Source organism: Aspergillus flavus, chromosome 1 (genome assembly GCF_009017415.1).
Source record: "Aspergillus flavus chromosome 1, complete sequence".
Taxonomy (NCBI): Eukaryota; Fungi; Ascomycota; class Eurotiomycetes; order Eurotiales; family Aspergillaceae; genus Aspergillus; species Aspergillus flavus.
The window spans coordinates 2386801-2413740 of NC_092406.1; the positions used below are offsets into that span (position 1 = coordinate 2386801).

General features: G+C 47.3%; 11 protein-coding genes across 11 annotated transcripts; 4 read left to right on the top strand and 7 right to left on the bottom strand.

The window, feature by feature from the left end:
- Positions 1–3679: 3679 nt before the first annotated feature.
- On the bottom strand, positions 3680–5520 carry F9C07_2249701 (bacterial low temperature requirement A protein-domain-containing protein; the record flags this gene model as incomplete). The annotated part of the gene is made up of 4 exons (XM_071510061.1): positions 3680–4209; positions 4277–5155; positions 5219–5334; positions 5388–5520. The coding sequence occupies 4 exons, from the start codon at positions 5518–5520 to the stop codon at positions 3943–3945; spliced, it is 1395 nt and encodes a 464-aa protein (XP_071365684.1). The 3' UTR covers positions 3680–3942.
- Positions 5521–5950: 430 nt separating this feature from the next.
- On the top strand, positions 5951–8219 carry F9C07_1058229 (putative transporter). Its single transcript, XM_041288560.2, has 4 exons — positions 5951–6351; positions 6419–6721; positions 6784–7306; positions 7362–8219. Exons 1-4 carry the CDS (start codon positions 6278–6280, stop codon positions 7971–7973), a joined length of 1512 nt encoding a protein of 503 aa, XP_041141050.2. The 5' UTR covers positions 5951–6277; the 3' UTR covers positions 7974–8219.
- Positions 8220–8336: 117 nt separating this feature from the next.
- Positions 8337–12125, top strand: F9C07_881 (putative DNA-directed RNA polymerase III, beta subunit; the record flags this gene model as incomplete). The annotated part of the gene is made up of 3 exons (XM_041288559.1): positions 8337–8384; positions 8460–9253; positions 9311–12125. The coding sequence occupies 3 exons, from the start codon at positions 8337–8339 to the stop codon at positions 12123–12125; spliced, it is 3657 nt and encodes a 1218-aa protein (XP_041141049.1).
- A 1183-nt stretch (positions 12126–13308) lies between these two features.
- Positions 13309–14202, bottom strand: F9C07_882 (putative indole-diterpene biosynthesis protein PaxU; the record flags this gene model as incomplete). The annotated part of the gene is made up of 1 exon (XM_041284182.1): positions 13309–14202. One exon carries the CDS (start codon positions 14200–14202, stop codon positions 13309–13311), a length of 894 nt encoding a protein of 297 aa, XP_041141048.1.
- A 355-nt stretch (positions 14203–14557) lies between these two features.
- Positions 14558–16242, bottom strand: F9C07_883 (ubiquitin fusion-degradation protein). The gene is made up of 3 exons (XM_041288516.2): positions 16097–16242; positions 15723–16040; positions 14558–15600 (listed from the first exon to the last, which is right to left on the bottom strand). The coding sequence occupies exons 1-3, from the start codon at positions 16097–16099 to the stop codon at positions 14812–14814; spliced, it is 1110 nt and encodes a 369-aa protein (XP_041141047.1). The 5' UTR covers positions 16100–16242; the 3' UTR covers positions 14558–14811.
- Positions 16243–16508: 266 nt separating this feature from the next.
- On the top strand, positions 16509–17873 carry F9C07_884 (uncharacterized protein; the record flags this gene model as incomplete). Its single annotated transcript, XM_041284185.1, has 1 exon — positions 16509–17873. One exon carries the CDS (start codon positions 16509–16511, stop codon positions 17871–17873), a length of 1365 nt encoding a protein of 454 aa, XP_041141046.1.
- A 72-nt stretch (positions 17874–17945) lies between these two features.
- On the bottom strand, positions 17946–19881 carry F9C07_2279229 (putative AAA family ATPase Rvb2/Reptin). Its single transcript, XM_041288515.2, has 3 exons — positions 19728–19881; positions 19222–19668; positions 17946–19163 (listed from the first exon to the last, which is right to left on the bottom strand). The coding sequence occupies exons 1-3, from the start codon at positions 19734–19736 to the stop codon at positions 18207–18209; spliced, it is 1413 nt and encodes a 470-aa protein (XP_041141045.1). The 5' UTR covers positions 19737–19881; the 3' UTR covers positions 17946–18206.
- Positions 19882–20235: 354 nt separating this feature from the next.
- On the top strand, positions 20236–22782 carry F9C07_886 (putative paramyosin; the record flags this gene model as incomplete). Its single annotated transcript, XM_041284186.1, has 1 exon — positions 20236–22782. The coding sequence occupies one exon, from the start codon at positions 20236–20238 to the stop codon at positions 22780–22782; it is 2547 nt and encodes an 848-aa protein (XP_041141044.1).
- Positions 22783–22997: 215 nt separating this feature from the next.
- F9C07_1058271 (alpha/beta fold family hydrolase) lies at positions 22998–24857 on the bottom strand. The gene is made up of 5 exons (XM_071507447.1): positions 24243–24857; positions 24124–24163; positions 23932–24056; positions 23308–23864; positions 22998–23244 (listed from the first exon to the last, which is right to left on the bottom strand). The coding sequence occupies exons 1-5, from the start codon at positions 24425–24427 to the stop codon at positions 23213–23215; spliced, it is 939 nt and encodes a 312-aa protein (XP_071365685.1). The 5' UTR covers positions 24428–24857; the 3' UTR covers positions 22998–23212.
- Positions 24858–25962: 1105 nt separating this feature from the next.
- F9C07_888 (uncharacterized protein) lies at positions 25963–26458 on the bottom strand (the record flags this gene model as incomplete). Its single annotated transcript, XM_041284181.1, has 3 exons — positions 25963–26136; positions 26214–26263; positions 26326–26458. The coding sequence occupies 3 exons, from the start codon at positions 26456–26458 to the stop codon at positions 25963–25965; spliced, it is 357 nt and encodes a 118-aa protein (XP_041141042.1).
- A 77-nt stretch (positions 26459–26535) lies between these two features.
- Positions 26536–26853, bottom strand: F9C07_889 (uncharacterized protein; the record flags this gene model as incomplete). Its single annotated transcript, XM_071511836.1, has 1 exon — positions 26536–26853. One exon carries the CDS (start codon positions 26851–26853, stop codon positions 26536–26538), a length of 318 nt encoding a protein of 105 aa, XP_071365686.1.
- Between the last annotated feature and the right edge of the window lie 87 nt (positions 26854–26940).

Consider the following 26940-nt stretch of genomic DNA (forward strand, 5'->3'; position numbering starts at 1 on the left):
GTCGCTTCGAGGCGTTCCCCCTCCCCTTTCCTCAGTTGTTAGCCAATACAATGATATCAAACATGGCCCCCGTCAGTGGAGAGACTTGGCCCCCTCTGGACGGCATCCATACATATCTAGACTCGTGACTACAGTCTCGAACCCTAGCACAAGCGGTGCACAGGGCACAATGCACCCAGAGCAGCCAAACTCCGATTTCAGATCGCCACTCCTCTACCAGGGAGTAGCCCTAGAGAGCACTAACCGCTGCGTAGTAGAACTAGGATTTCAGTGCCTAGGGACATTACTGACATGGTTGATATTGTTGTTTCTCTCAAGTTCTTAGTGCCGTATGTCAGACATGCCTTACTTGTACTTTAACTAGTCATTAGTTGGGTACCTTACCATGGAGTCATTCGCGCGGCATTGCAGTCTAACTGGCCGTGGCTCAAAGGGACCAGAGAGCAATGGAGGCCAATCAATGAAGGCCACTTTTCTGCCCCATGGACAGTTGGATCCTTTAATGAAGCCCTCGAATTTTCGACAGCATCCCTTGGGACCTGACTAATGATTTCACCCCTCACTATTTATGTCTGATGCCGAGTCATCAGAAGACTGTTTCACATTACTCTTGCCACACCAAATCTTAGATTACACCGGGAACGATTTATGTCACGAAACACAAAAAATGTCCCCCAAACCCCTTGGTATTGCTCTAAACCCTAGCTTACCGTTACTTGAAATACCGTGGAATCGGAAGTAGGAAAGTGTAGTTTCATGCCCAAAACGGTCTGTCCCTACGGAAACCTGTTCGACAAGATCCGATATGATCAACTAGTCCGTTACTCAAGCGCCCCATCAGCAATACGCCAATTGGGAACGCTTGACTGGTCACAAAATTGCGGAACTGGACCCCGACATTACTCAATGAGTCTCGGCCAATTTGCTTTGATGCTTCTAATCCAATCGTATGCTGTTGTTCATTGCCGATCTCCTTATCTACGAAAATGAAAACTCATGCCTGTCAGAAGTCTGACACACGCAATATGGAGACGTGGAACTCTACAACTATACAATTGGATCTAATCTCAATGACCAGCCTGAAACTGTCGTCAGAGTTCACAACCACACGTGATCATAGCGTTCGTTCTATGCACACTACAACGAACCGAGATATTTTCTCGAAGATCCGTGATGCTCGGCAGTCCCGCACGGTGAAATAATTTTGTTGCTTCGTCCGATATCCATGTTGTAATCGATCTACTGTTTTCGTTTAGTAGCAATCTTTCTCCGCATGGGAGGGAAATCTGGAATGCCAGGTGGCGAAGATCTAAAATTGCGGTCAAAGAATCCCACCGCCATGGGCACCTCAAGGCTCACCCTCTAGAACGATCTCCCCACACCATTCGTAGCACTGTCACTGAGCCTTTTCGCCATCCAGACAATCTCTCGGGACCACTACGTGCACGAAATGCGTCTAAGGTTAGTAACAGCTGTATTTCGACTCCGGTGCTAAAGATCCCTGTCCCCCGATGATGGGCAGAGGAACCTCCATACCTCTTACATTTGAGGCATTGTTGCCCAACCCCGCAAGTCACAGAGCTTGGCTTATGCTCCAGATATGATTAGGGTAAACTGAACAGATACGGCAACTCCAAACCTATATGCCCGAAGTTTCTCCTTTGTAGTGTTGGTCATTTGTGGCTCTTTCCACTGCAAACACAATATCGGTCCCGAGTTTAGAAGGAAATTCCATAGGTGGGGACTGGAATCCTGCTGTGGGGGTACTTTTGGGGGTACCCACAAGCATCTAACTCTTGATTTGATGTTCTAGTGACTCCTTGCGATCATAAACCACCTAAACGGTATTGCAGCGAAGGGTTGCGGATGCCATGACGAAGACACACACCTACTCGCAAGTACCGCTGCACGATCCCGCACATCCTACTCGTTGGAGCTTGTGGTGTTTAGGCGAGGAGAGCGAGGAACCAGTCCCCACGAGGCACGTATCGTGGAATGATGCTATAGCACATTTACATACGGCTTGTGCGCAGCTGCAAGTGAGTTGTTCGGCGGGATAACTAGAACGAAGCACACCAAGCCATGTTGAAATGGTACGGTGTGAGACTACCTAGTCTAGCAGACATTGATTTCCTGGAATCATAGTTTACGACCCGCTGTACCCTTGTTGAGTCTTATGCCTTACTTCATGGGCATTTGAAACATTTTGGGCACCATTCCTCATCACTCGATGTGTGATTTATCGCGTATGGAACCTTTTGTGCTCTTTCTATCCTGCGAGCGCCTCCTATTGGAAAGTATCGTGGATTGCCGGAGATTTACTACTCATTAGGCAGATCATATGTGATACTGAGTTAAATCTAACCTTGTATGATGTCCGATAGCACTAAGGTCTGGGATCTACTGTTATAGTCGAATGCACCTTTTTGACTTGCCCATGGACGCCACTTAAGGGATATGTCACGAAAATATATTACTGCGTCTAATACGCCATCTAGCTTGACCTGATGCCCTCCATCACAAACTATATACCAAAAAATACATCAAGCCTTCGTGAAAGTGCAAGTGCTAAAAGAACCTAGTATACATTCTCTGTTGGAAGATCAGGAGATACCATCGCATCCTCTCTAGCCAGCTGGGCTCTCCTGATTGAACATCATAGTTACTAGTATATACTGCCTCACAAAGAGGACAAAAGAAATCCGAACCTATGATTCATCCCACATAGCGACGACTTACTGGGAATAACTTGACAAGCAATAAACGCGATATATACTACCTGGGTCACTTAGTAACCGTTAGGTCTTCATACAGTATCTTGATATCCGTGGTATCAGCCAGTTAACCCACCCTCAGTCATTCTCATTAGAATACCATTCACTTGAGCCATCCATACTACTACATACTTGACGCCCTTAATACATGAAACATTCAGCGAATGCTTTTTCTTCGCTCTATACTTGAGTATCTATGATGTTGACATGTTATTCATATACCTGACAATTTCTTAAGACAGACTATTCTTATCTATGAATATTTGGGATATCAGTCGGTTGATATACTTCCAATTGACATACCATAAATGTACTATCTAGGAAATATCAAAATATAATACTTTGAATTTCTCTCATTCCCCCCTCAAGTATACTCATGGTCCTACGTAAGTACATACAGTTGTCTTCGCCAACAGTTTAGCTATTATCCTCCCCGGGCACTTCAAGCCTCCTCCCAACTCCCCGGTATTGCTTTCCTTTATTTCCCTAGTATACACAGGGCTAAACTAAGCATCAAATGTTGCTCTTGTTCGAGTACTGGACATGTTGACAATTTCCTAGGCAATGGACTCCCATCAGTTTCTCTTGTGGAATGTCACAAGCCTCGTTATTTGTTGACCACTGATCGGGTCAGGGCTCCCAATCAGAAACAAAATGACAAAACTAAATTATACATAACATTAACGGATTAAATTCAAGGGCGTGAAGCGAGTCATTAGAGAAGAGAGCTTCTCTTATATGTTCAACAATAGATATAATAACACTTAAATCTAAATTCCAGAATATTCTCTCAATTAGGTACTAAGCTGCGGAGGACCATCTTTGTTCATCATATAAACATCAAGCTGACAAAATAGTTCACTAAGCCATAGATACATGAATCATTACATAAATCAATAACTTCGTGTAAGCCTGTCTTCGTATATATTAGTTAGTAAATCTGATCGATATAATTATGGGTTGCACTCTGAAAGAAGATAGTGGGTATAGAATAGTAGAAACCAAAGCATGGTGTAAAAGTCCCTGTGACATATTCCATTGAAGTTGCCCCGACTAGGGTGGTGTACATGTACTGTACCACTCCCTGCAACGGTAAACGTAGAGGTAGTAGTTGCACAATGTCGCATCTTCATCCCTGAGAGTAAATGAGATGTGTAACATGCAAGCTCTATGCCCTTGCAGAATCAGATGACTCATCTCTGATCACAGGCACGTTTGAGTCGTCAGAGGCCACTCTCTGCTCAGGGTATATCGTATTGTTCCAAGGTTCCCAGATACCAGCGTGACAGTGCAAAGAGGTAATATTCTCCCAGATCAAGCAAAATACTATCAAAGCCATAATGATTGACATCATTGAAGTGATATCGAGGTCTTTGGCTAAACCAAGGAGAATAATGATAAGTCCGATGACAGGCCGCATGATCATGCGAAGGTGCTGTTTGAAGTTTCGAATGTGAGAAGATGCTTCGTGATTGAATATATAACTACTCGGGATGACCTACCTTAGACAACATCAACATTCCCGGTGCATCTCTGTCTTCATATAACAATGCTAAGCCATACAGACAGTACAACCCAGTCCCGAGGCTGCCACAGAGTAGCCAACGTTCAGGATCACGAAACCTGTCCTCTGCTGCGCTTGCAGCGGCAACATGTCCGCTTGCTAGCAGGCTAGCCACAAGAGGCAAATGAAGAACAGCCCACCCGAACGCTGTGTACACTGAATAGCGGAATGGATGAGTGCTCTGCAATGCACCGTCGTTATGAGCGTACAACCAATTCAGACAGAAGGCAATGATCAAGACCCAAATAGCATGGAGCAAGCTGAGATTAAAACCCACTGCCGCAGGTGAGCCGACAACGATCTGGTATAAATATTCGCCAAGCACAATGATATAAAATGCGGCGTATCGATCGACCTCATGCGCGATATCCACAGCAGTTGTATACTTGGCTTTCAGCATCCTCTTGGCTGCCGGCGAATAGCAGAAGACCCAACTGCACTCCTCAAAAACAACGCCAACGGCCGCCGCTGCAATTTTGCCGCGCAAGGATACGGACTCGAAGTAGAGCGGGATATAGATAAACATCGAAATCAGTGTGAGAGAAACCCACAGCCTTTGCTGCTTTCTGTGGTGATAGCTGGCAAAGGAGTATAATAGGTGTGCTGCGCTGCATGAGATGCGCGCAACCATGTATGAGCCGACAGTGGCTCGCATAGCGCCGAGATCCTCATCCACGAGGGACGCGTTGTTCCCGTACATAACAAGGACAGCCATTATCCAGAGAATGAGTGCGCGCTGTAGCAGGTCGTCATTATAAAACGAATTCATCAATTCCCGGAGGTCGGCCCAAACATGCCAAGTGGGCGCGAGTATAAGCTATACGTCAACCATATTAGCACAATATGACCCTCTGTGGATAAAGCGTCGATGTACACTTACAATATACTTGACTAATTTCGCTCCCGAGATGTCCTCAGCAAGAGTCTCTGCGAAGTTTGCCAAGATTGCGACATAAAGAAGGTCCAGGAAGAGTTCAAAGCGCCCTGAGTGTGGAGCTGTCAGCACCACAATATTTGCTTTCGGCTAGCAAATATGTAGGCATGCTTACCTGCCTGCCGCTCCTCTTCATGCCGCTTCATGAGTCTCCCATTTTCAAACCATTGCAGCGCAACCGGTTGGCGAAAGAGATACCGTGGGTTTGGTTGGTGTTCATTGAGGTCGATTCCTGGAATGCCGGCCATTGTCGCATGGGCAAGATGCTGTGATAGCAAGAAAGACGAAATGGAAAAGGCAGTCTCGGAGAGAAAAAGCTTCGCGTGGATAAGGTTAAAGAACAAGCCCTAGATGCTCAGTGCTTCATAGATCAATTTCCGGAAACGGTTAGGGAGGGATATCCTTATGCGGTTAGATCAATCGGCATCCATGGACCCATCCGGCCCACTAGGGCTGTTTGTATAGTTTGTAGCATATAATTTAATGCCTGATAAATTGGGCATTAACTCTCTTGTCTGCCAAAAGCCGATGGAGAATTGGTTACCCGCTGATACTGGAGGAGTCCATCATGGATGTCTTCCCCACAAGGCCCCCAGGGCTCAGTTTCCCTTGACATGCGATCTGGCCGGTCGGTTGCTTTGGTAATGATTATTCAATGCATATAGGGCAGGCGTCATTGTAGTTTAGCTATGCCTCTGTAGTGCGACGACAGATAGCGCTTAAAGATACCTTATTTAGATACCTCCGTAGCCACAAAGTCTTTAACCCCGTATCAAAAACCCCGAAAGGTCAACGTGGGGGTGGGTCGTATCAACTGGACCAGTAAGGCCAGGAAATGCAGTGGAACAAAGCGTTGATCAAGGAAATTTTTTCATTGCTCGCTTATCTTACTTATATATTTATTTTCCTGGGCCGTGTCGTGTAATCTGACATTCCCAACTCATAGAGCACAGCCTAGGATCTGTTTTACAAAATTTTAACCAGCTATAACTGCTCGACTTAGCTATGGGCCTGCCTCGTAAGCTTCCACCCTATGTGGTCGCTAGTATGCTGTGTTCCTGCGGCGGGCTGTTATTTGGGTAAGATCACTTATCTGCATTGCCCATCTTTTCTACCCTGCCAGGAATACTGATACATCAGAAAAAGGATGGACACTGGCATTATTGGACCTGTGACTACTATGGACAGCTATGTTTCACAATTCGGTAGCCAATCTGCAACCGTGCATGGGTTGATAGTATCGTCTATTTTGATTCCAGCAGCTGTTTCGTCCTTTTTTGCTGGCTTTCTTGCAGATAAATTGGGTAGGTCAAAGGGTATCAGTATTGGTGCTTTGATATTTGCTCTCGGAGCTGCACTCGAGGCCGCCGCCGTCCATATCGCTATGTTTATCGTTGGAAGATGTGTTGAAGGAATAGGCGAGGGTCTCTACCTGGGCACGCTGGTCGTGTATGACATTTGACTACTACCTCTCTCGAATCCGTGTCAGTTAGCTAATACAAGGTTCATAGCTACATTTGCGAGATATCACCGACTAGCGTACGAGGAGTGCTGACTACTGGCCCTCAGTTGTTGATTACACTGGGATTGGTGGTTGGATTCTTTACCTGCTACGGGACTGCTCGTATCGAGTCTTCGTTCTCATGGCGGACACCATTTTTGATACTGGCGTGTCTAGCGGTCACATTTTCGGTGGTTTCATGGCTCTGGCTTCCCCCGTCACCGAGGTGGTTGAGGATCCATGGTCGTGAAACAGAAGCAACAGCAGCGTGGGATCGTCTGGGAGTCACCCATGCAGAACGTGAAAAGATGGAGGTGGAAGAGGATCGCGAGACTAACATGCAACGAAGAGCAGCCCCAGAGACTGGCAATGCATCTACCGTGGAACGGATTGCATCCGGCCCACGGCCCCAAATTCAGTCCGTTAAAGACAAACTTTTCGATATCTTTTCAAAAGATGTCCGTACACGAACAGCACTTGCCGTATTCTTAATGGGAATGCAGCAACTTAGTGGAATTGATGGCGTACTCTACGTGAGTTTGTTAGTTCTACTAGATGCTCATTTAAGCTAACACTGTGTCTTTATAGTACGCTCCTCTACTTTTTCAACAGGCTGGACTTGCCTCCACGGATGCCAGCTTTTTTGCTTCAGGTGTCTCTGCTCTTGTTATCTTTGGTGTAACAATCCCTGCCCTTATATGGGCTGACAGGTGGGGTCGCCGGCACAGCACTATATATGGTGGTATTGGACTTAGCATAACAATGTTCTTGATGGGAGCCTTGTACGCAGGAAATGCTGTGCATAGCTCAACCGGCGCAGGCAGATGGGTTGTAATTGTTTCCATTTACATTTTCGCAGTCATTTACTCCCTTAGCTGGGCAGTTGGAATCAAGATTTACGCCGCGGAAATCCAACCGCAACGAACGCGAGCCTCAGCAACGAGCTTAGCACATGGAAGCAACTGGACGGCTAACTTCCTCGTGGCTCTTACGACCCCCATCCTGCTGTCTCGCAGTAGCTTTGGTGCATACTTCCTCTTCGGGGGATGCACACTGATAACTGCTCTGATCTGTGCAATCTTCATGCCAGAAACTAAGGGCAGGTCCCTGGATGAGATTGAGGAGGCCTTCAAATCCAAGTCCCTAGGATCACAGTCCTTTGTCAAAATCATCCGCCCAATTACCCGACAAACTTCATGATAGACTGAGATCGAACTATGTTTATTGAATACATACTATTCTAACTTATACTCAAATGGAAATGTTATATGTACATAGCATGTGGATGATAAGATAAGCGGAAAGCATTGAGTATGTGAGCGGATGTTTTCTACAAGCTTGGCGCTGGACTAGCCATTTTGGGACAGTTACCTGGTCTGCTTACTAAACCGCCGCTTTGAATGAAATTAATTTAATAATTTATTCGGACCTTTTCCCCTCGGTGATAACGAAGAAATTGTGCGCCGCGTATTTAAACCACCATGATACACCTCCCATCTCTATCAAAATAACGCAGAGATTACCTAGCATAGAATCTTGGTGGACCTCTCTTCTACAACAGCAATGCCTCCTCGTAGGAAGCCACAAGCTCCTGCCGCGCGATCTGCAGACGTACGGCAAATACTTCTCCGCATCTTGATAAAATGTATCCTTTGTTCATGCTGACAATCTCTGGTGTTCATATAGGCTACGACAGCATCGAGAAGAGCAGCGGCAGGCCCTTCATCGACACAGAAGCGTCCCTCCGTATCGAAACAGGCATCAAATCCTACGCAGCCGGAACCAAGCGTCGAGGAGCAGAGTAACCAGGCCGATGAACACCCGCATGTACCATATCGCCACCGCGATCCTTTCGATGCGCTCCTAGAGCCCTTCTATTACAACAAGTCTTTGACTGATCCAATCAACACGGCCAAGGATAAATGGAATTTATTACCCGCGTTCTTGAAAGTGAAGGGGTTGGTCAAGCAGCACATTGACTCATACAACTACCTCGTGGAAGTACAGTTGAAGAAGATCGTTGAATCAAGTTCTATCATCCGTAGCGATATAGACCACAACTTCTACATTAAATTTACCGACATTTATCTTGGGGCTCCACGACGTGCAGACGAACAGCAAGATGTTGGCCCAGGATTCACAGGGTCGACCGTAAGTCCGCATGAATGCCGACTTCGTGATACCACATACGCGGCTCCGATTCAAGTTGATTTCGAATATATACGTGGTCGTCAGCGTGTGAAGAAGACAGGCTGTTCCATTGGCCGAATGCCGGTCATGCTTCGTAGCTCGAAGTGTGTTCTGTCCGATAAGACCCCGGCAGAGATGACTGTGTTGGATGAATGTCCTTTGGATCCTGGCGGTTACTTTATTGTGAACGGTACAGAGAAGGTTATTCTAGTCCAAGAACAGTTGAGCAAGAACAGAATTATCGTTGAAACGGACCCGAAGAAGGAAATCGTGCAGGCGTCCGTTACTAGGTAAGCTCATTGTGCATCAATAGTTATACCCTATCCGCCTCTAACCTCTATTACCAGTTCCTCCAACGAGCGCAAATCTAAGAGTTATATCGTTCTCAAGAAGGACAAGCTTTACGTGAAACATAACGTGCTTAGCGAGGATATCCCTATCGTCATTTTGCTGAAAGCAATGGGCATCCATACCGACAAGGAGATGCTCCTTCTTGTTGCTGGTATCGATAAAGTGTACCAGGAAGACTTTGCGATTAATTTCGAGGAGGCCATTAAGCTCGGCATCTACACACAGCAACAAGCTTTGGATTGGATTGGCTCTCGAATTAAGATCAACCGCGGCAAACAAAACAATTATCGCCGGACCCATGTGCAAGAAGCTGTTGAAGCCATTGCATCTGTTATAATATCTCACATAGAAGTCAAAGACATGAACTTTCGACCAAAGGCCGTCTATGTTGCTCACATGGCGCGTCGTGTTCTTATGGCTAAGAACGATCCTTCCCTGGTGGATGACCGGGACTACCTCGGTAACAAGAGATTGGAATTGGCTGGTCAGCTACTGGCTCTCCTTTTCGAGGATCTCTTCAAGAAGTTCTGCTTCGATATCAAAATGAATGTTGACAAGGTCTTGAATAAACGCAACAGAGCTGAGGCTTTTGATGCCTGGACTGTTATGAGCATGCACAGCAACCATATCACCCAAGGTATGAATCGTGCTATCTCAACGGGTAACTGGAGCTTGAAGCGTTTCCGTATGGAGCGTGCTGGTGTTACTCATGTGCTCAGTCGACTGAGCTATATCGCGGCACTGGGTATGATGACTCGTATTAGCAGTCAGTTCGAGAAAACCCGAAAGGTCAGCGGTCCCAGAGCTCTACAGCCATCTCAATTTGGCATGCTGTGTCTCGCAGATACACCAGAAGGTGAAGCTTGTGGTCTTGTGAAGAACTTGGCGCTTATGACCCATATCACGACTAATGACGAAGAGGGCCCGATAAGAAATCTGATCTTCATGCTAGGCGCAGAAGATATCTCCACTCTTGGCGGAAAGGAACTTTACGGCCCTGGTTGCTACACCATCTCCATCAACGGAACACCAATGGCACTGACGCGTCGTCCGAAGTCTTTCCTTAACGCTTTCCGGAGATTGCGTCGAATGGGCAGAATCTCCGAGTTCGTCAGTATATATATTAATCATCACCAGCGTGCTGTACACGTCGCTACCGATGATGGACGAATTTGTCGCCCGCTTATTGTTGTCGAGAACGGAAAGAATAGGGTTAGATCGCATCACCTGAAGAAATTGCGCGAGGGAACCATGTCGTTCGATGACTTCCTTGCTCAAGGCTTAGTCGAGTATCTGGATGTCAACGAAGAGAACGACTCGTTGATCGCAATCTATGAAAAGGATATCACTGAGGCCACGACTCACCTGGAAATTGAGCCCTTCACCGTTCTTGGTGCTGTCGCCGGCCTGATCCCTTACCCTCACCACAATCAGTCACCACGTAACACTTACCAATGTGCTATGGGTAAACAAGCTATTGGCGCAATCGCATCGAATCAATTCCTTCGCATTGATTCGATCCTCTATCTCATGGTGTACCCTCAAAAGCCTATGGTCAAGTCCCGCACTATTGAGCTGACGAAATACGATCAACTACCAGCCGGTCACAATGCCATGGTCGCAGTAATGAGTTACTCCGGCTATGATATTGAGGATGCTTTGGTTCTGAACAAGGGGTCTGTCGACCGTGGTTTTGGGCGTTGTCAGGTGTTCAAGAAGTCCGTTGCCAACTTGAAGAGTTATTCCAACGGGACGAAGGACATTTTGATGCCACCGGAGTACGACAATGACGCCCCCATACGGAAACATGCTCTTCTTGAGAGCGATGGTTTAGCTGCAGTTGGTGAGCAGGTCAATGCTGGTGAAGTCTACATTAACAAGTCTACTCCTGATCAGTCTCTCGCCTCTGGGTTTCCTGGCTCTGATATGGGTCGGCCAGTCAAATACACACCTACACCTATGACATATAAGTTACACGACCCTGCGTATATTGACCAAGTCCTGGTCTCCACCACAGAGAACGAAAATCAACTCATCAAGGTGCTTACCCGCCAAACCCGTCGACCCGAGGTGGGTGACAAGTTCTCTTCTCGTCACGGACAAAAGGGTGTCGTGGGTATCATTGCCGACCAGGCCGACATGCCTTTCACAGATCAAGGAATCAATCCTGACATTATCATGAACCCTCACGGTTTCCCCTCTCGAATGACTGTCGGGAAAATGTTGGAGCTCGTCGCCGGAAAGGCCGGCGTCCTAGCGGGCCAGCACGGGTACGGAACTTGTTTCGGTGGCAGTCCCGTCGAGGAAATGTCTCAAATTCTTATCGACAAGGGATTCAGCTATGGTGGTAAAGACTACCTAACCTCGGGAATCACCGGCGAGGCCCTACCATTCTACGTCTTCACCGGTCCTATCTACTACCAGAAGCTCAAGCACATGGTTCAAGATAAGATGCATTCTCGTGCCCGTGGTCCTCGAGCTATACTTACTCGTCAGCCAACAGAGGGTCGTTCCCGTGACGGTGGTCTCCGTCTAGGTGAGATGGAACGTGACTGTCTGATTGCCTACGGAACCAGTCAGCTTCTCCTTGAGCGACTGATGATCTCGTCAGATCGTCATGAGATCGATGTATGCGAGCAGTGCGGCTTCATGGGCTACTTGAACTGGTGTCAGCGCTGCAAATCCTCGCGGAGTGTGGTCAAGATGGCCATCCCGTACGCAGCCAAGCTTCTTATTCAGGAGCTGATGAGTATGAATGTTACGGCAAGGTTGAAGCTTGAGGATGAGTTCCCGGAAACAAGGGGAAGGTAAGTTAGGGTTACAAAAGTAAAAAAAAGGATCTATATGCGAGGATTTTCAAAAGTCAAAAAGAGGCGTTAATGTGGCTTGATTGTACATAACGTTTGCATGCATAGCGCACGGTGATTTTGGTTGACTTCTTGATGAGAACTTGAGATTTGTATAGAAATGATACGTTGGTCAAACATAAACCTCTTTAGCACACTTCTATTCTTCTTTTAGGCACGGAATAGCCTTGAACACAGTCTAGTGTGAGGTCTGTTTAGGGCAGCTGCCATTCCCTGGCTCAGAATCGTGGGCAGCACGGCGGAGGCCTCGGGACGTCGAGAAGAGACCAAAGCCTCTTATCCCTGGCTATGGTCCGGGGCCCCAGGTGGCTTTGGCCCTGGTAGCCGTTGTAATCTTCCCTCTCCCGTGAGAAGGGCTTGTATGTTTTTGTCGGCATTATCTAATAATGATAAAATGGGTTCTTCAAGTAGTATCTACACTACGGTCTGAGGACTATAAGATCTTCATATTTGTATAGATATCACTCAAGACCAGAGATCATCCCACGTGGAGGCCTCGTAAGGAGATAAATTCGAATAAATTCATCTATGATGGTTAGTATATGGTCCTATTAGGTATCCATATAATAGTCGATATTATTAGTCTTCTTTCAAAGTCAAACAAAACTTAACAGAGAATATACATACGCGTGTGTAACACGTAACAGGGCAGATACTAAATTAGGTGCCAAAGGCACCCAGTAATATGAGGCCAACCAGCTCGAGGGCCGAGTACCCTAAGTACTAGTATCAGCCCGGGTTGAAGCCGGTAGGGAAAGGGCTGCTCAAGTTGTGAAGGTTTGTCTTAGCAGGGAGGCAAGTCTTTTTTAAGGTTCTTTTTTTCTTGCGCTCAAAGAAATCCTTGCGCTAAAGCGAACAAGGTAGAGGGATAAAATGGTTTGATTATTCTGTACAACGCAGGGGGAAATCTAAAACATATAGTAATACAAGATTGAAGGCGTCGACGTGATCTCTGGGTATCATATCCGTGGTCAACTCCAGGATAAGCACTTATTATAAATTAAGAATGACCATAAGATATGTGAAATCGGTCACAAGTATGTCACGCTCCCAGAAGCATAACCAATGCCCTCGAATAGTAAGTATATACATGATCCAAACCTTCCAACAAAGCCCCAACAATCCACTCACCCTGATCCCACCAACAAATACCTCTTCACAATGCCCCAATACCTCTCCGGATCAGCTCTCATATGCGAAACATGCGGCGACCCTAGAAACTTCTCCCTGGTAACCACCCAGCCCCTCGCCTCCGCCTCAACAGCATGTCTCTCGACATCCCTCCAATCCACCAACTCGTCCGCATCCGAATAGATATAGCACCGCCTGGGCTTCCCACTATCCCCACCCTCACCACCACAAACCAGCCTCTGATCATTCATCGCCTTCCGCGCAACACTAACAGCATCTGACATCCCAACAAGACGGCGCACAAGCGCCCCCAGCACAAAAAACACCCACAGCGCAACCTTACTAAGCAAGCGCAAAAGCCACGGACCCGGAAGCGCAAACGAGAATGCCTTCATGGCGCCAGATACCGTCGCTACGCCTGGCGCACTGTCCAAGATGGTGGATGAGATGCGGAGTGGTCGGCCCACGGTCTTTCGGTAAGTAGTCAAGAGACTGATTGTGGAGAAGACGCCGCCGTTGGAGAACATGTGCACGAATACTTGTTCTTGGTGTTTGGTTTTCTCTTCGGATGAAGAAGATGAGGAGAAGGAGGCCTGGAGAGCCTGGACGGCTGGGGCAAGGCGCGCTTCTTGCGCCTTCTTGCCGGATCGTGTCATGAAGTCCTTCGAGGAGCTTAGGATGATGATGATTCGGGCTGTGGGTGCTAGGCGGGTGTATTCGGTGACGTATTTGGACAGGGCTCTTGGGGGAGCATTCATCCAGAATGCTAGGATGATGGTCTTGGGGGCGCCATTGCTTTCAGATTGCGACTGGGGTTCTTGGATATAGATTGAGGGGGATAGTTTGGTGTATGCGGATAGGGGGTTTTCCCGGGTATTAGGTTGCGACATCTTGTGTCGCGCTTTGGCTGTTTTGAGAGTGTGGTCTTGACTTTGGGTTGTGTGTTCTATGTCTACTGAACGGTGCGAATAAGGGGAAGAACCGGCGAAGAGAATTTAAAGGAGGATTTAACTTCGTATCTATATTAAAACGGGGGGAGTCGATAGGGAGTCGATAGATCAGACACTAGAGGAGCACTAAATCGGGGTTCCGAAATGAGCACGGCATTTTATTGTGATCTCTGGTGGTTCCCAGGGTGGAGCCGCCCTTCTCATTTGTCCTTGACTCCTTGTACCTGGACTAAGGGTTCTTTCCAGGTTCTACTTCGTATACTAAGCAACGATCTGACTCAACCCTACCGTTGTTGAAATAACTAGGGCTTTGTCCCATAAAAGTGATTTCCTTATTTAACGCCAGCCCATACCACGCTATGCTCTATAAATCAAGCCGTCCTTGTTTTGCTCATAGTATTCTGAGACAAAGAAATAGAAACATCGAAAAAAATGAAACAGATGGTGCGCCAGTAATTCAAGATTGCTCCTAGCACATGATCTTTTGACGGCACTATTCACCAATGTCACTTTGTCCCTGGGCCTTGAGCCTCCGCCTCAAACGCTGCACTAAGTGGGCGTTGCAGAGCCTCCGGTATCCTTCTTTTTCCCTCTTAACGTTTGACCACTTCCCTGAAAACGGGGCTTCTCGTCCTCGACAACCTGGCCGCTTTCGTCACGCTTCTGCACGGGCTTGATTGCATATCCAAAGAATAACTGATTAGGCGGGAGCCGGAGCGGCATTGGCCCGTTGGTCCGCCTGACAGGAGGAGGGTGTTGAGGGTTTGTGGCTCCGGGTGTTGGTGTTGAGGCCTTTGGAGTTGGAGCCTTACTTCCCTTTTTCGCATTCAGACGCTGTCCACCGATAAGGAAGTTTGACGACACCGCTTTTGCCCCCGCGGCGGCGTCAGTAGACTCAGGGGCAATGGCGGCATAGTTAATTGATTGAGCCATGGTTCCATGGGGATGAAGTAACCCGCCAGCCGGAAGCTTCGTTGCGCTCACACCACTGCGGGGAGTACTGGTACCACTTGGGCGTTGCGGCTCCTCGTATCCTACAGGAGGGGCAAAGTCGACTTCCAGGTCTGTTTCGAGGACGGAAATGGCATTCGAATTGGTGGCTGGCTTAGTTTCCAAAACCGCCATCTCATAGACTTGATCATTGTAGGCAAATGTGAAGACGTCGCCCTTTGTCAGACATGAAAAGTTGCGGAATGCATTCTCAAGCACAGCCTTAGGATCGCTTATATCTAGAAACGACGTTGACTGGGCCTGAAGCTTGATGAACTGGCCCGGAGGAAGATCGGTCGATTTGACCTGTACTAGGTCGCCTGGTTCGAGGAGGAGGGTCTGCATGAGCTACACATGACGCTTTGCATCAGTATGATGGCGTTCAATACGGTAAAGCGCGCTAGTAGAGCAGAGGAAATAATTTGGGAACTGGGTATAAGTAAAGTCCATGGGACAGTGCACAATCTTACCCAAAAAGGCAAATAAATTTTCCCCTCTTCAGCGATAAACTCCAATACACCCGCGTGAGTCAACCTTTCTCGTGCACCATTATGCAGTTCGAAGAGCATAGGATATGTGATATGTAGCCGAGTTAACTTGTCCAACGCACTGGGTGGCATGATGACTTTACCGCCGTGGTTGACGTTCTCTCTCTCAGGGCCAGGCATCATGGCGACGGGGTAACAGCGGTAATACTCGTCGAAACGGCGGGTTGCTCCTCCATGGCGGAGCATGGAGGAGCTGAAGACGCCATCCATCGGATCATCCTCGTAGTAATTAGAGCTGAACTGCAAAAATCAGTACACGGAGAACTTAACAACAGCGGGACTCCTCTGAAGCTCACCATAATGGGAAGCCCGCAGTAGCTAACACTCAGGCACCGGTTGAGCAACACCCTAATGGGGACACTGGGTCTAAGTTTCCTTTATTCTTGCCTAGAGAAAGATAAGTGAGCTTTCGTACTGCTTGCTCGGAGAGACTAGGATGTTCGAATTGCACGGCCAAGAAGGTCGGTAGTAGTTAAGTTAGGGAAACGAAGGCTTATCGCCCGCCCGCAGTGACGCAAATGGCTCCGCAATGATTTTCCGACCCGACCCCATTTGTACAGCTTCAGCAACGCAATTTCCTCCCATAAAAGCTCACGTCTCCGGTGTCCAAATATTATCCAGCTCTGGAGGAGCCCTCAGACTAGTGCGATCACTTCATTCTGATTTTTCTGCCTTGCACTACGGTGACTCTCACCTCATTTACAATTTATGTCCGACTTTCAGCCACGCCCCAAGCGGGCTGGTGAAGACTTCACCCGCACACATCAACATTCCGAGGACGACCCAAATGAACCTTCTGGCAAGAAAGCTAGGTTTGATCTCCGGAACCCTTCTGCTCTTGCTCCGGATGCGCTCGAAGACGATGCAGTATTAGACGCGGACGAGATCGGTCGGCGCGGACAGAAAGTACGTCGCAAAGCTGTGAATCTTGACGGCTACGACTCGGATAGCGATAATGAAGGTTTTGATGCGCGAGCCGAGGTCCTGGCGAAGAAGAAACAAAAGGAAAATGCGGCAGATGATGATGACATGTTTGCTGAGCTACAAGAAGACTTCGGCGCGGAAGAGGTCGACGCCGACGATGCTCTAAGGAAGAACAAGAAGTCTGTGCGATTTCTTCGAGACGACGAGATCGAAGGCCAGGTCGCGTCTTCCAAAGGTGGTGGCACATTACATGCAGACTTGACTAAAGGCCCCAATGAGATCGACGACGATGAAGCCGAAAGCGAGAGCGATGTCGCAGATGAAGACCGCGCAAGGATTGATGAGAATATGGACGAGGAATTGGGTGCTGGGTCAAAGAAAAAGCATGCGCCTCTACTTGATGCGTTCAATATGCGGACTGAGCAGGAGGAGGGCAAGTTTGATGACCAAGGAAATTATGTACGGAAGGCCATAGACCCTGATGCCGTCTACGATTCGTGGCTTGACGGGGTGTCAAAGAAAGATATTCGGCGTGCCAAAGAAGCCGCGGAAAAAAGAGAAGCCGACAGGAAGGAGAAAGATCGGATGGACGATAGTGTATTAACGGGAGACGCCTTGAAAACCATTATAACTCACCTTGATCGAGGCGAAACTATACTGGAAGCATTGGCTAGGCTAGGAAAAGGGGCTCAGAAAAAACCCAAATGGCAAAACAAACGCAACAAGAACAGGTCGAAGCAGAATGGGGACACAGAGGATACGGAGATGACGGAGGATGACCCCAAAGAAGTCGCTCGCAAGCAGGCGATCGATGCGATCACGGGGGCAGCAGATATCCTCATGACTCGGGGCCAAGCGGACATCTATGATTCAGAACGCGAGCTACTCACTCGTCAGTATCGCCGTGAAACAGGTGAGGATTGGGTTGATCCCCCTTCACAAGATACAGACCCTGTCAGTAGCGAGCAGACCCCTGCAATGTGGGAATTCCGTTGGTCGGACGCCCGAGATGGTGGGATTGTTCACGGACCGTACGACAGTGCAACGATGGAGTCGTGGAAAAATGCCGGGTATTTCGGTGAGGGTGTCGAATTCCGAAGAACGACGGACGAGGATGGATGGAATGCTCAGGCCAGTTTTGTACAATAATGAAAGCTAAGGTTGGGTGGGAGTCGTAGGCATAGCACCAATAGATACCAAGCAATGAATATGAACATCATGATTATCATTCGAGGGAAGGCTCCTTTTCGATAAATTCCGATTCGAACCCAAATTGCAAAAGTACCCATACAGAGCTCTGAACAAGCGCCAGCATTATCATACATAATTTGATACTGCAAAGAAAACACAGGGAATAAGAATAGAAAGGAAAACAGATCACGTCGCACTATTTGTTCCTTTTCGCACGTCACCTGGAATGCTCCGCCATTCGAACACCAGAAATCACCCAATATCACCCAGAATGTCTATAAAGGAATGAATCTATGAGATCTCCATAGCGTCTCCTCCATTTGCTGCAGCAGAGAAGGTTACATTGCCTTGGTCACTAATGAAGCGCTGCTCATACGCATTCACAAACTTGACGCTCCGAGCAGGGTCATAGAATAGTCGGTAGCTGCGCTGAACATCGTCGATGCTGACCTCTTTTGCCTTTCGTTTTTGGCTCAGGAGGTGAGAAGTAGTGATGATATTGCTGGCATATCTGAGGTTTGATTCTTGGCCAATCTTCGTCAGAAGTGCTAAAGCGTCCGGAGAGAGATCAATCTCTTCCTCCTGAGCTCTGATGGCCAGAATCTGTCTGATCTCATCAGCCGAGTAGGGTTGTGTGCTCACAATGACCACGCGGTCAAGAAAATCCAGGGGCAGTCCGTGGGGAGAACTGTAGGTTGTCCCCCGAATGCGGGCTTGGCCGCGATTACTGGCCATAATGACAATTGGCGCAAGCTCAGCTTCCAAGGCGCGGTTAATGAAGGAAAAGCATTCGATATCCAACATATGAACCTCGTCAATGAATAGAACACCAGGGATTATTTCCGCCTTGCCCTCTTCCTTCCATTCGGCGACCTTTGTGTTGATCTGATCCCGAACCTCGCTCCTGATTTCTCCGGTATCACCGGAAAAGAGAGCCAGAAATCCTTGTGACCGCGAGTTGATGACATCAATTTCATGGAGACTCACAGTATGCACAATTTCCTTACGCACTTGGAGTTCGCCCTCGGGGCATTGCACGAATTTGGTATCAGCACCCATCGCATCATAATCCCGTGAACGTGCGTACGAACGGCCCAACTTCGTAATTTTGCCCGATGACTTGTCGATAGAAATTATGTCGCCAGCCATGACACGTTCTTTAGTCATGGAGTCGATCATCTTAGTGCCCATGTCGTAGATTGTCTCCATGTCGGTGGTTTTGATGGTGAGTTTCCCTTGTTTGTTACCCTGAGCGTATCAGCACGGACATGTTCTCTCGCCTGAAAGGATTTATAGTGACACTTACACCAGTGACGCTCCTGTCAATCTGAATCTCCACCACTTCACCTTCGATGATCTCACTTTCTTCCTTGATCCGAACACCAATGGACTTTCGGAAAGCTTGAGTGAGTGCTTCGGTTTTCGACATTTCCATTGAAAAGATCTCTGAAGAAGCTAGCATTGTGAAGGGGACATCGGAGCCAAGAGATTGTGCCATCCCCATGGCAAGTGCTGTTTTACCTGTGCTGGGAGGCCCTGCAATTAAGACTGCGCGGCCAGCGATCTTGCCTTCTTTGACCATCTGCAAGATTACGGCGGCGGCCTTTCGCGCTTTCTCCTGACCCACAAGGCCCTGCGATGAGGTCCTAGGTTGTAAAGAATCGGCATCGACACCAAGTCCTCTAATATGCGAATGGGCAGCGATGAGGTTCAAGCCACGGAGTTCCTTGGTCTCCGCGACAGTCGAGATTTGCTGTTTCTTCGAGATCAGTACCCGAGTAGTGCAAAGATAGCAAGTCCTGTTTGACTCACCGCAGCCATGTCGAATATTTGTAATCGCGAGTCTCTCTTCCTTGAGCCGTTACAAGGTCTGCGCAGCACCGAAACTGTTCTGTGTTCCACGCCTTGTTCACGGGCTGGACAAAAGAGCTGCGAAGGGCAGAATACGTGAGGCGGTCCGCCGCCCGTGTCACCGCCCGGCAGAATGGAGTAAATTAATTCCACCATAACATTTGGTTTCGCGTCAACAGCTAGGGTTGCTAGGCAAACGAGCTCCGTCAGGGTTTCATTACCTCCTACAGTAGTCACTCACTGTAAATGAGGTGCCACCAGACTTGGTGAAATAAGCACGTCGAGATCTTCATCTTTGATTCATTCATGACCAGACATGGGCACTAGGTTGGAGTAGTTACGCTACCCATCAATGCTAATCTGCTTTCACTTTATTTTTAAATATGCTTTATCTGTGACCTCATCCTGAGATGCATATTGGTCCACTCGGTGTAATAGTTTTTCTTGTCGCTGTGAATTTGTCGTCAAAATGAGCTCCGAGCACACATTCACTTCCAATGCGCGCGACCCCCGCTTAAACAGACCACCGCCCCCTTATGGAACAACCTCGCAAGACACCCAATCGCGAAGGTTTTTCACATCCCCCAGTGCTTCACGGCAATATGAACCTCGGGCTGATGCTCCTGGTGATCAGTTCGTACAACGACTTTCCGATTTGATACAAGCCGCCGTAAAGACCGCTAGTCTAACATCGGAGAAGGAAGTTATACAGAAGAAGCAAAGCACCACTGAAGGTCTTCTAAAGAGAACGAAAGCTCAGCAGGGTTTCCCTTCTACCACCGCTTTTTTCCAGCAAACATGGAACGACGAAGGCGGTCATCTAGCTCGTATAGATGGCGCGTTGAAGGAGCACCTGTCGCGCTACGATCAATTGGAGAAAGTATTGAAAGCAAACTGGACTTCATCTATAATTGCAGGACCTAGTCTAGTGGATAAATATGATCAACTGAAAGAAGAGATCGAAACAACCAAGCAAGATGCTAAGCGTTCGAAAGACGAGGCCATTAGCCTTCGAGATCAAAACCGCTCTCTGGAGGACACGCTCAAGAGCCTCCAGGCGAGAATGACTATACTGGAGAAATCGCTCGAAAACCACGGAACGTCCCTGAGTCAGCAGACCAAAGACCAGTCCTCTCGCCTTGACGAAATCTCGTTGGAATTCGAGAAGCGCTTGGAAAGCGTTTCAACCAAAGTGGAAGAAAGCGTATCGACAAAGTTCCACGTAGAAGTGGATGAATGGCAAAAGCAAAGAACAGCTTTGGGTACAGAATTGGAATCCCTGCGGACATGCCAGAAAAGCTTTTCGGTTGCTATCGGTAAAGTTGACCAAACGACCAAGGAGCAGCAACAGAAAATATCTGATATTGAATCACTGGGTCAAAGATTAGATATGCTTGATACCCGTCTTGGCTCTGTTGAATCTACGAGGACGGCACCTCCAGCAGTCACGGCAACAAATGACTCAAACGTGGATAAAGTTTCTGCATCTCACCTCCAAACAAAGGTTGAGAGCCTCGAAAACATACTTAAGCAATTGCAAGGTTTGCAGGAGATGAAGGATGACTTGCACTTTTCGGAAGTGGAAGACTTAAAAAAGTCACTAGTGCAAGCGTCTGAGGAATTAGTGATCGTGAAGAACAATTGCAACGTGCTATCGAGCGAGGTGAAGACCTTGCGTGAATTAAATCCATCCACGGCCCTACAACAAGTTGCCAATTTGTCAGGGTCATTGCAAAGTACACAGCAGTTGGTGGAGACTGTTAGGGTTGGCTTGCATTCTCTGGAAACCAGATACAACAGTCTCACTACAGAGCCGTTGGCGAGGAACATGGTTGTCGCGCTGCAGGAGATGTACCCCTCTGCTAGTCAGTTACTGGAGCAATATTCCGGGTTGAAAACGGTCGTTGATAACCTGTGTCAAAGCCAAAACACTGTCATCAGGCAGGCCCAGCAGGAAGCAGCTTTGCGCCTTGATGAGATAAACAAGCTGAGAAACGACCATGCCAGTCTCTCAGGATCACTTGCACCTCTTTGGGAGCACTACGAGCAGCAAAAAAGGCAAAATCCGCCACCAAGCCATGATGACATCGGTAAATTGCGGGTTGAACTCCAGTCTTTATCTACAAAGTTTGAGGAGTCCATATCCAAATATGACACCCAGTTTAGGTCACAGAAACAGTCTGACGATCGTTTCTTGGACGGTTTACGTGAAGAGCGTAACAAGCTCGATAGCCGTCTAAGCCAAGTGGCTAGCAGTCTGGAGAGCTTGGCCAATGATGTTGAAAAAGTGAGGTCTGTCAATACTGGCAGTCTGGAGAAGTTGGCCAATGATATCGAAAAGGTGAGGTCTGTCAATACTAGCAACCTGGAAAGGTTGGCCAATGATGTCGGAGAAGTAAGGTCTGTCAATACCAGCAGTCTTGCAAAAGTTGAAACGCATGCTAGTGACATTAAGTCGTTGCAAGATGACCTTCATGAACTCAAAAAAGCTACATCAGATCGACATCAAGCATTTCTTGATCAACTCCGCGATATCACGAAAGCGCACAGTGCGCATGATACTAACATTTCGTCACTGCTTGACCGTATCAGTGAACTTGAGCGGTCTGAAAAGCTTCGCCATAAAGAATTGCATGAACAGTTGGATGAACTTAAGAAAGCTGTGGAAGCCAAGGTGTTCCATCCTCGAGCAGTGTCCCCAATTGTCGTCGAGGATCAGGCTCTGAACCCCACAGATGATAGTCCTGCTGATCCAGAAGAGGCGGCCAGGATTTTGAACGTGGCTGAAACTAACCCTGGGCTCGCATTACGGGAGCGAAAGAAGAAAAAGAAGAGACCACGCCCTTCGGGTTTATCTGAGGATGAAAAAACTCCCACAATAGCTCGACAGGAATCTCCCAGATCGCTCTCATCCGGAGCATCTCCGTTTGAACAAGGGGCATCCACAGAGAACAAACGACCAAAGAAGAAGAAAAAGCGCAAAATGGCATCCACTGAACCGATACCCCTCGACTAAGTGGGCACACAACTTGTGTTCGTCGACTCACTGGTTAGCAAGTTAGTTGTCTTATAATCCCGTTAGTGTCAGGAGCGGTTGCGGAGGGAAGTACTACAGAGTTGAAGGCGCAACAATAGCATGTCTGCTATAAGTGTAAAAATCTCACGCTCACCAATGTCTATCGGCACTGAACTTTGTGCGAAGGGGGTTTAATACTTATTAACGAGATGTGAGGACACCGGAACTTGATTACGATAATGATGAGATCAAATTTTATGTATTGTGAATACCGCTGGATACATTCTGTTACTGAAGTCGACCTTCTTTGTTTCGTTTATTCATCAGTTGGATGGACTAATTCTTGAAAATTTTTTATTCTTCGGCTCCAGGTAGGTAGGGAGTTCGTACATATCCAACAGGCCATACTTAATTCTATTAATACATATTTTTAAGGTGTTTCTTGCAAAAATGTAACAACCTCTGAAGTAATTACCGTCAGTCAAACTGTCATACATAACAACTGGTCCCCAAATCAGTACTCACTTTGTCTAAAAGCTTCAGGATTTTCCGAAATGAGCCAGTGCCCAGCTTCTACATCGGCTATCTGGGCTTTGGGAAAAAATTTCTTAATCGCAGGGATTGTATCGTCACTGACGTATCTGCTCTTTGTGCCCCTAACAAACAGCGTCGGACCGTCATACGTGGCGGAGCTAGACTCAGCATAAGGAAAATTAGCCATTTCACTCAAGGCGTCTCCCAAGATCGAAACAGGGACACGGAACTTCATAGCTCCATGGTCCCCACGAACTAGGTTGGTCAAGAGGAATTGGCGGATAGGAAGGGACTGGAATTTGTGGAATACTGCGGTTAACACAACCCCAGCATTATGAACAGGACTACTTACTTCTTCATAATCTTTAAGAATCTTATCTGCATCAGACTGCTTCGCTACATTCTGGGCTTCGATCTGTTGCATGCCTCGGACGTATTTGCCAAAGTCACTCTTCAGCGGAGCATTGACCGGGGCGTTGTCGACGGGGATAAGCGCCGAGATCAAATTGGGAGAGTCGAGTGCGACCGTCATCGCGGTTTTTGCGCCCCTTGTACAGTTAGAATAGTCACTCGAATCATGATCGGAATGCTGAAAAAGACGGGCGATTTTCATACATGGAATGACCTATCAAGACACACTTGTTCAGCTTCTGCTGATGGATGAAGTTGACGACATCTTCTGCCATCGCGCTGTACGTGTGCTCCTTGGAGTGGAAAGACTGGCCATGATTCCGGAGATCCTAATAATGCCATTGACATAAGCACATGAACCCTCTCGCTTCGGTATATCACCGGATGAAAACATACCAGGATAAAGACCTCACGCTTCAAATCACGTGCCAACGCTCTAATTATCCCTGTTAGTCTACATTGAAGTCGCCCATAGACGGCAATAGCAGTGTTTTAGATAATCTGATCTAACATACTTGCTGATACTCCTGTTGTTCTGCTTAGAGCCGAAGAGCCCGTGCAGGAAAACAATTGGACTCTGACTTGTTTCGTCTTTTTCAGGGCCGAAAACCTGATAAGACAAGTCATTCCGGAGCACCCGGGATGTTGAAAATGCGCGGATACTAGATGTACCCCGGAGGGTCACACGGAATGGCAACATTATTATATAAAGTCAATTGTATTTAATCTTGGATGAAGCTTGCGATTTGAAGTCATCGCGCATTTCCTGTAAGAGCGCGATAGTACGGTGACTAAGCAGGTTTAGGCCGATTCCGACCGCCGATCATTTCGGGGAAGTTTATCATCGCCGAACACACTATATTATCGATGTCTTGACTCTATAATGCGACTTACTCTGTGAATTATAGCACCTTTTATTGTATGGGGCTTTCCACAGATTGGTAGCTTGATACAAGCTGTAACGGTGGCATTGGCAAAATACCAATATAGTGTCAATAACCTAAAACATATTTCCTTGAGAGTTTGCTTTCTGAGAATAGAAAGGTAAAACTTGAAGATATCTAACGAGAAACAAGATAAAACCTTTTCGGGCATGTGTAAGTGAGGGTAAGCAATGGCTAGACATTCTTGGACTCTATTTTTGGATAATAAACTTTTTATATGTTTATCATGTCACATCGTCACTGTGCAAGAACATACAGAGTGAAAATCATTGGCTCCGGCAAAACATAGCCTTTCCAAAGCCCCAACTCCCTCCCACCTTAAGATCGTTTGGTGGGACCAAGCTATAACGGCGGGAAGCTATACAGGTCTGACCAGGGCATTCTGAATCGTCGATTCAGAATTATTTGGCCTTTTAGTCTTGTGGAATATCATAGGATGACGATAGCCGGTTACATGAGGGCTGCTAGTAGCACCCAAAGGATTATTCTTTAGAGCTATTGTGAAGCCACATACGGAGATAGCACTGAAATGGTTGGTATAGAGCCCTCAAAGGACTTGTAGAATACTCAATTTGGTGGGATCATTCAGAGAACTCAATTCACTCTAGCTACTTACATGACTGCTATGTTAAAAGATATAAGAAAATCAAATCCATCTAGCTCCACCATACCTAACCATCTACCAATCATACAGTACGGAGGTGCTGCAAAAGTACTACTAGTAATCGATGGAGTTATTGAACTACCAGTGTACGGTACGGTAGTAAGCTTGGCAATCTGCCCGGGAAGGGCTCGAAGGTGAACAGCTCTGAAAGAGAAAAGGACAAAACTGACGCTTATAATTATGTGATAGCCTTTCAAAATAATTTATTGGAAGTAGGAAAACAATGCTTAGGTAGGCCGTGTCCCGTGATATTTTTAGTCACTTTACATATTTGTTACCGTAGAAAGATGCTGATTCGCGCAACTAGTTCCCGCTTAACCGAGAACTCAGTTCAGCAACCTATGACTATACCTAATTTAAACATCACCTGACCTTTCTGCTTCTTCCTATACTAACTCCAACAGGCAGATACAGGGGATCTACCTAATACAGAAGCTAGTCAGGTGGATAAGGAAGGCCCTAAACTACCTTATTGGATAAATACTCAAGGCGATGTTGTATAGGAACTTGAATAGCTTCAAATTTTGCGCTGAAGTGGGAATTATTGCGTTGAGGTGAGGCAGACCATCAGGACTGCTGAATAAGAGACGGCTACCTACTAACTAGTACATACTGTGGTTGAGTGCCTTAAGCATCCAAAAGAGGTGGGACTACCTCGAGGAGATGATCAACGATAGCGTCAGGACCGTATTTAACTTGCAATCCTTCGGGGATGGCGTGGGTCTTAATGTCAGGTCTGATCTCCCTCGCGATGGAGTGAATTCGTTGCGCCTCCTCAGCGGTCCACATAGAAGCACTGAACTATAGGCCCATTAGTCTTCTAACTCATCTCCCAGCTTGAGAGTCCGGCAGGGACTCAAAACGACAGGGATTCCTACCAGAACATCAGGCATAAATTCCTTCACTTTGGGTTCGACTTCATCAATTGCTATAAAATTGTTAATAGTGTGTCACATATTTTTTTTTTCTTTTTTTCGTAGAGCTACTCACTCTCGCAGTTAGCCTCGTAGATGATGGTATAACGGTCCTTGAGAGCCTCGACCATCCGGCCGATAAGCCGCTTGGCTCTCTCTGGAGCAGTGTTGACAGTGACAAGACGGAAAGGTCCTTTAGGGGCAGACATTATGATAGACTTCGTGGAAATAATATTATTGATTTACTCAAATAACTCAATCACTTTATCTGGTGGACTATCAGCTTTTAAATGAAGAAGTTCCTTGAGCAGCCGGCCGACATCCGGCGCTGAGAACTTCCCCACAATCGAATCGTGGGGAAGTCGTGGGTGTTCGCCCCCCGGACTTTATCCGAACAAAGAATCTCTGCCGAATCAGGTACTTCGCTGTTTAGAGAAGCCTGGATACTCCGTACATCGGTGGCCTTTTCATCGACTTTGATAGAGCTGGGGACGGTTGGCCCGTTGGTTTGTTCTTGCCCTCCCCACTTAACCCCGCCAAACGTCACAATCGGTCGCAAACGCGCATCGATATCGGGGTAGAAATAGTCCGTGATCGCGAACATCTCCCCCAAGGCAAACTTTGGAAAGTTCCAATTCCTACCTAAACGTGTTAATCGCATCTCTGCCTCGATTACACTTATCACACACCA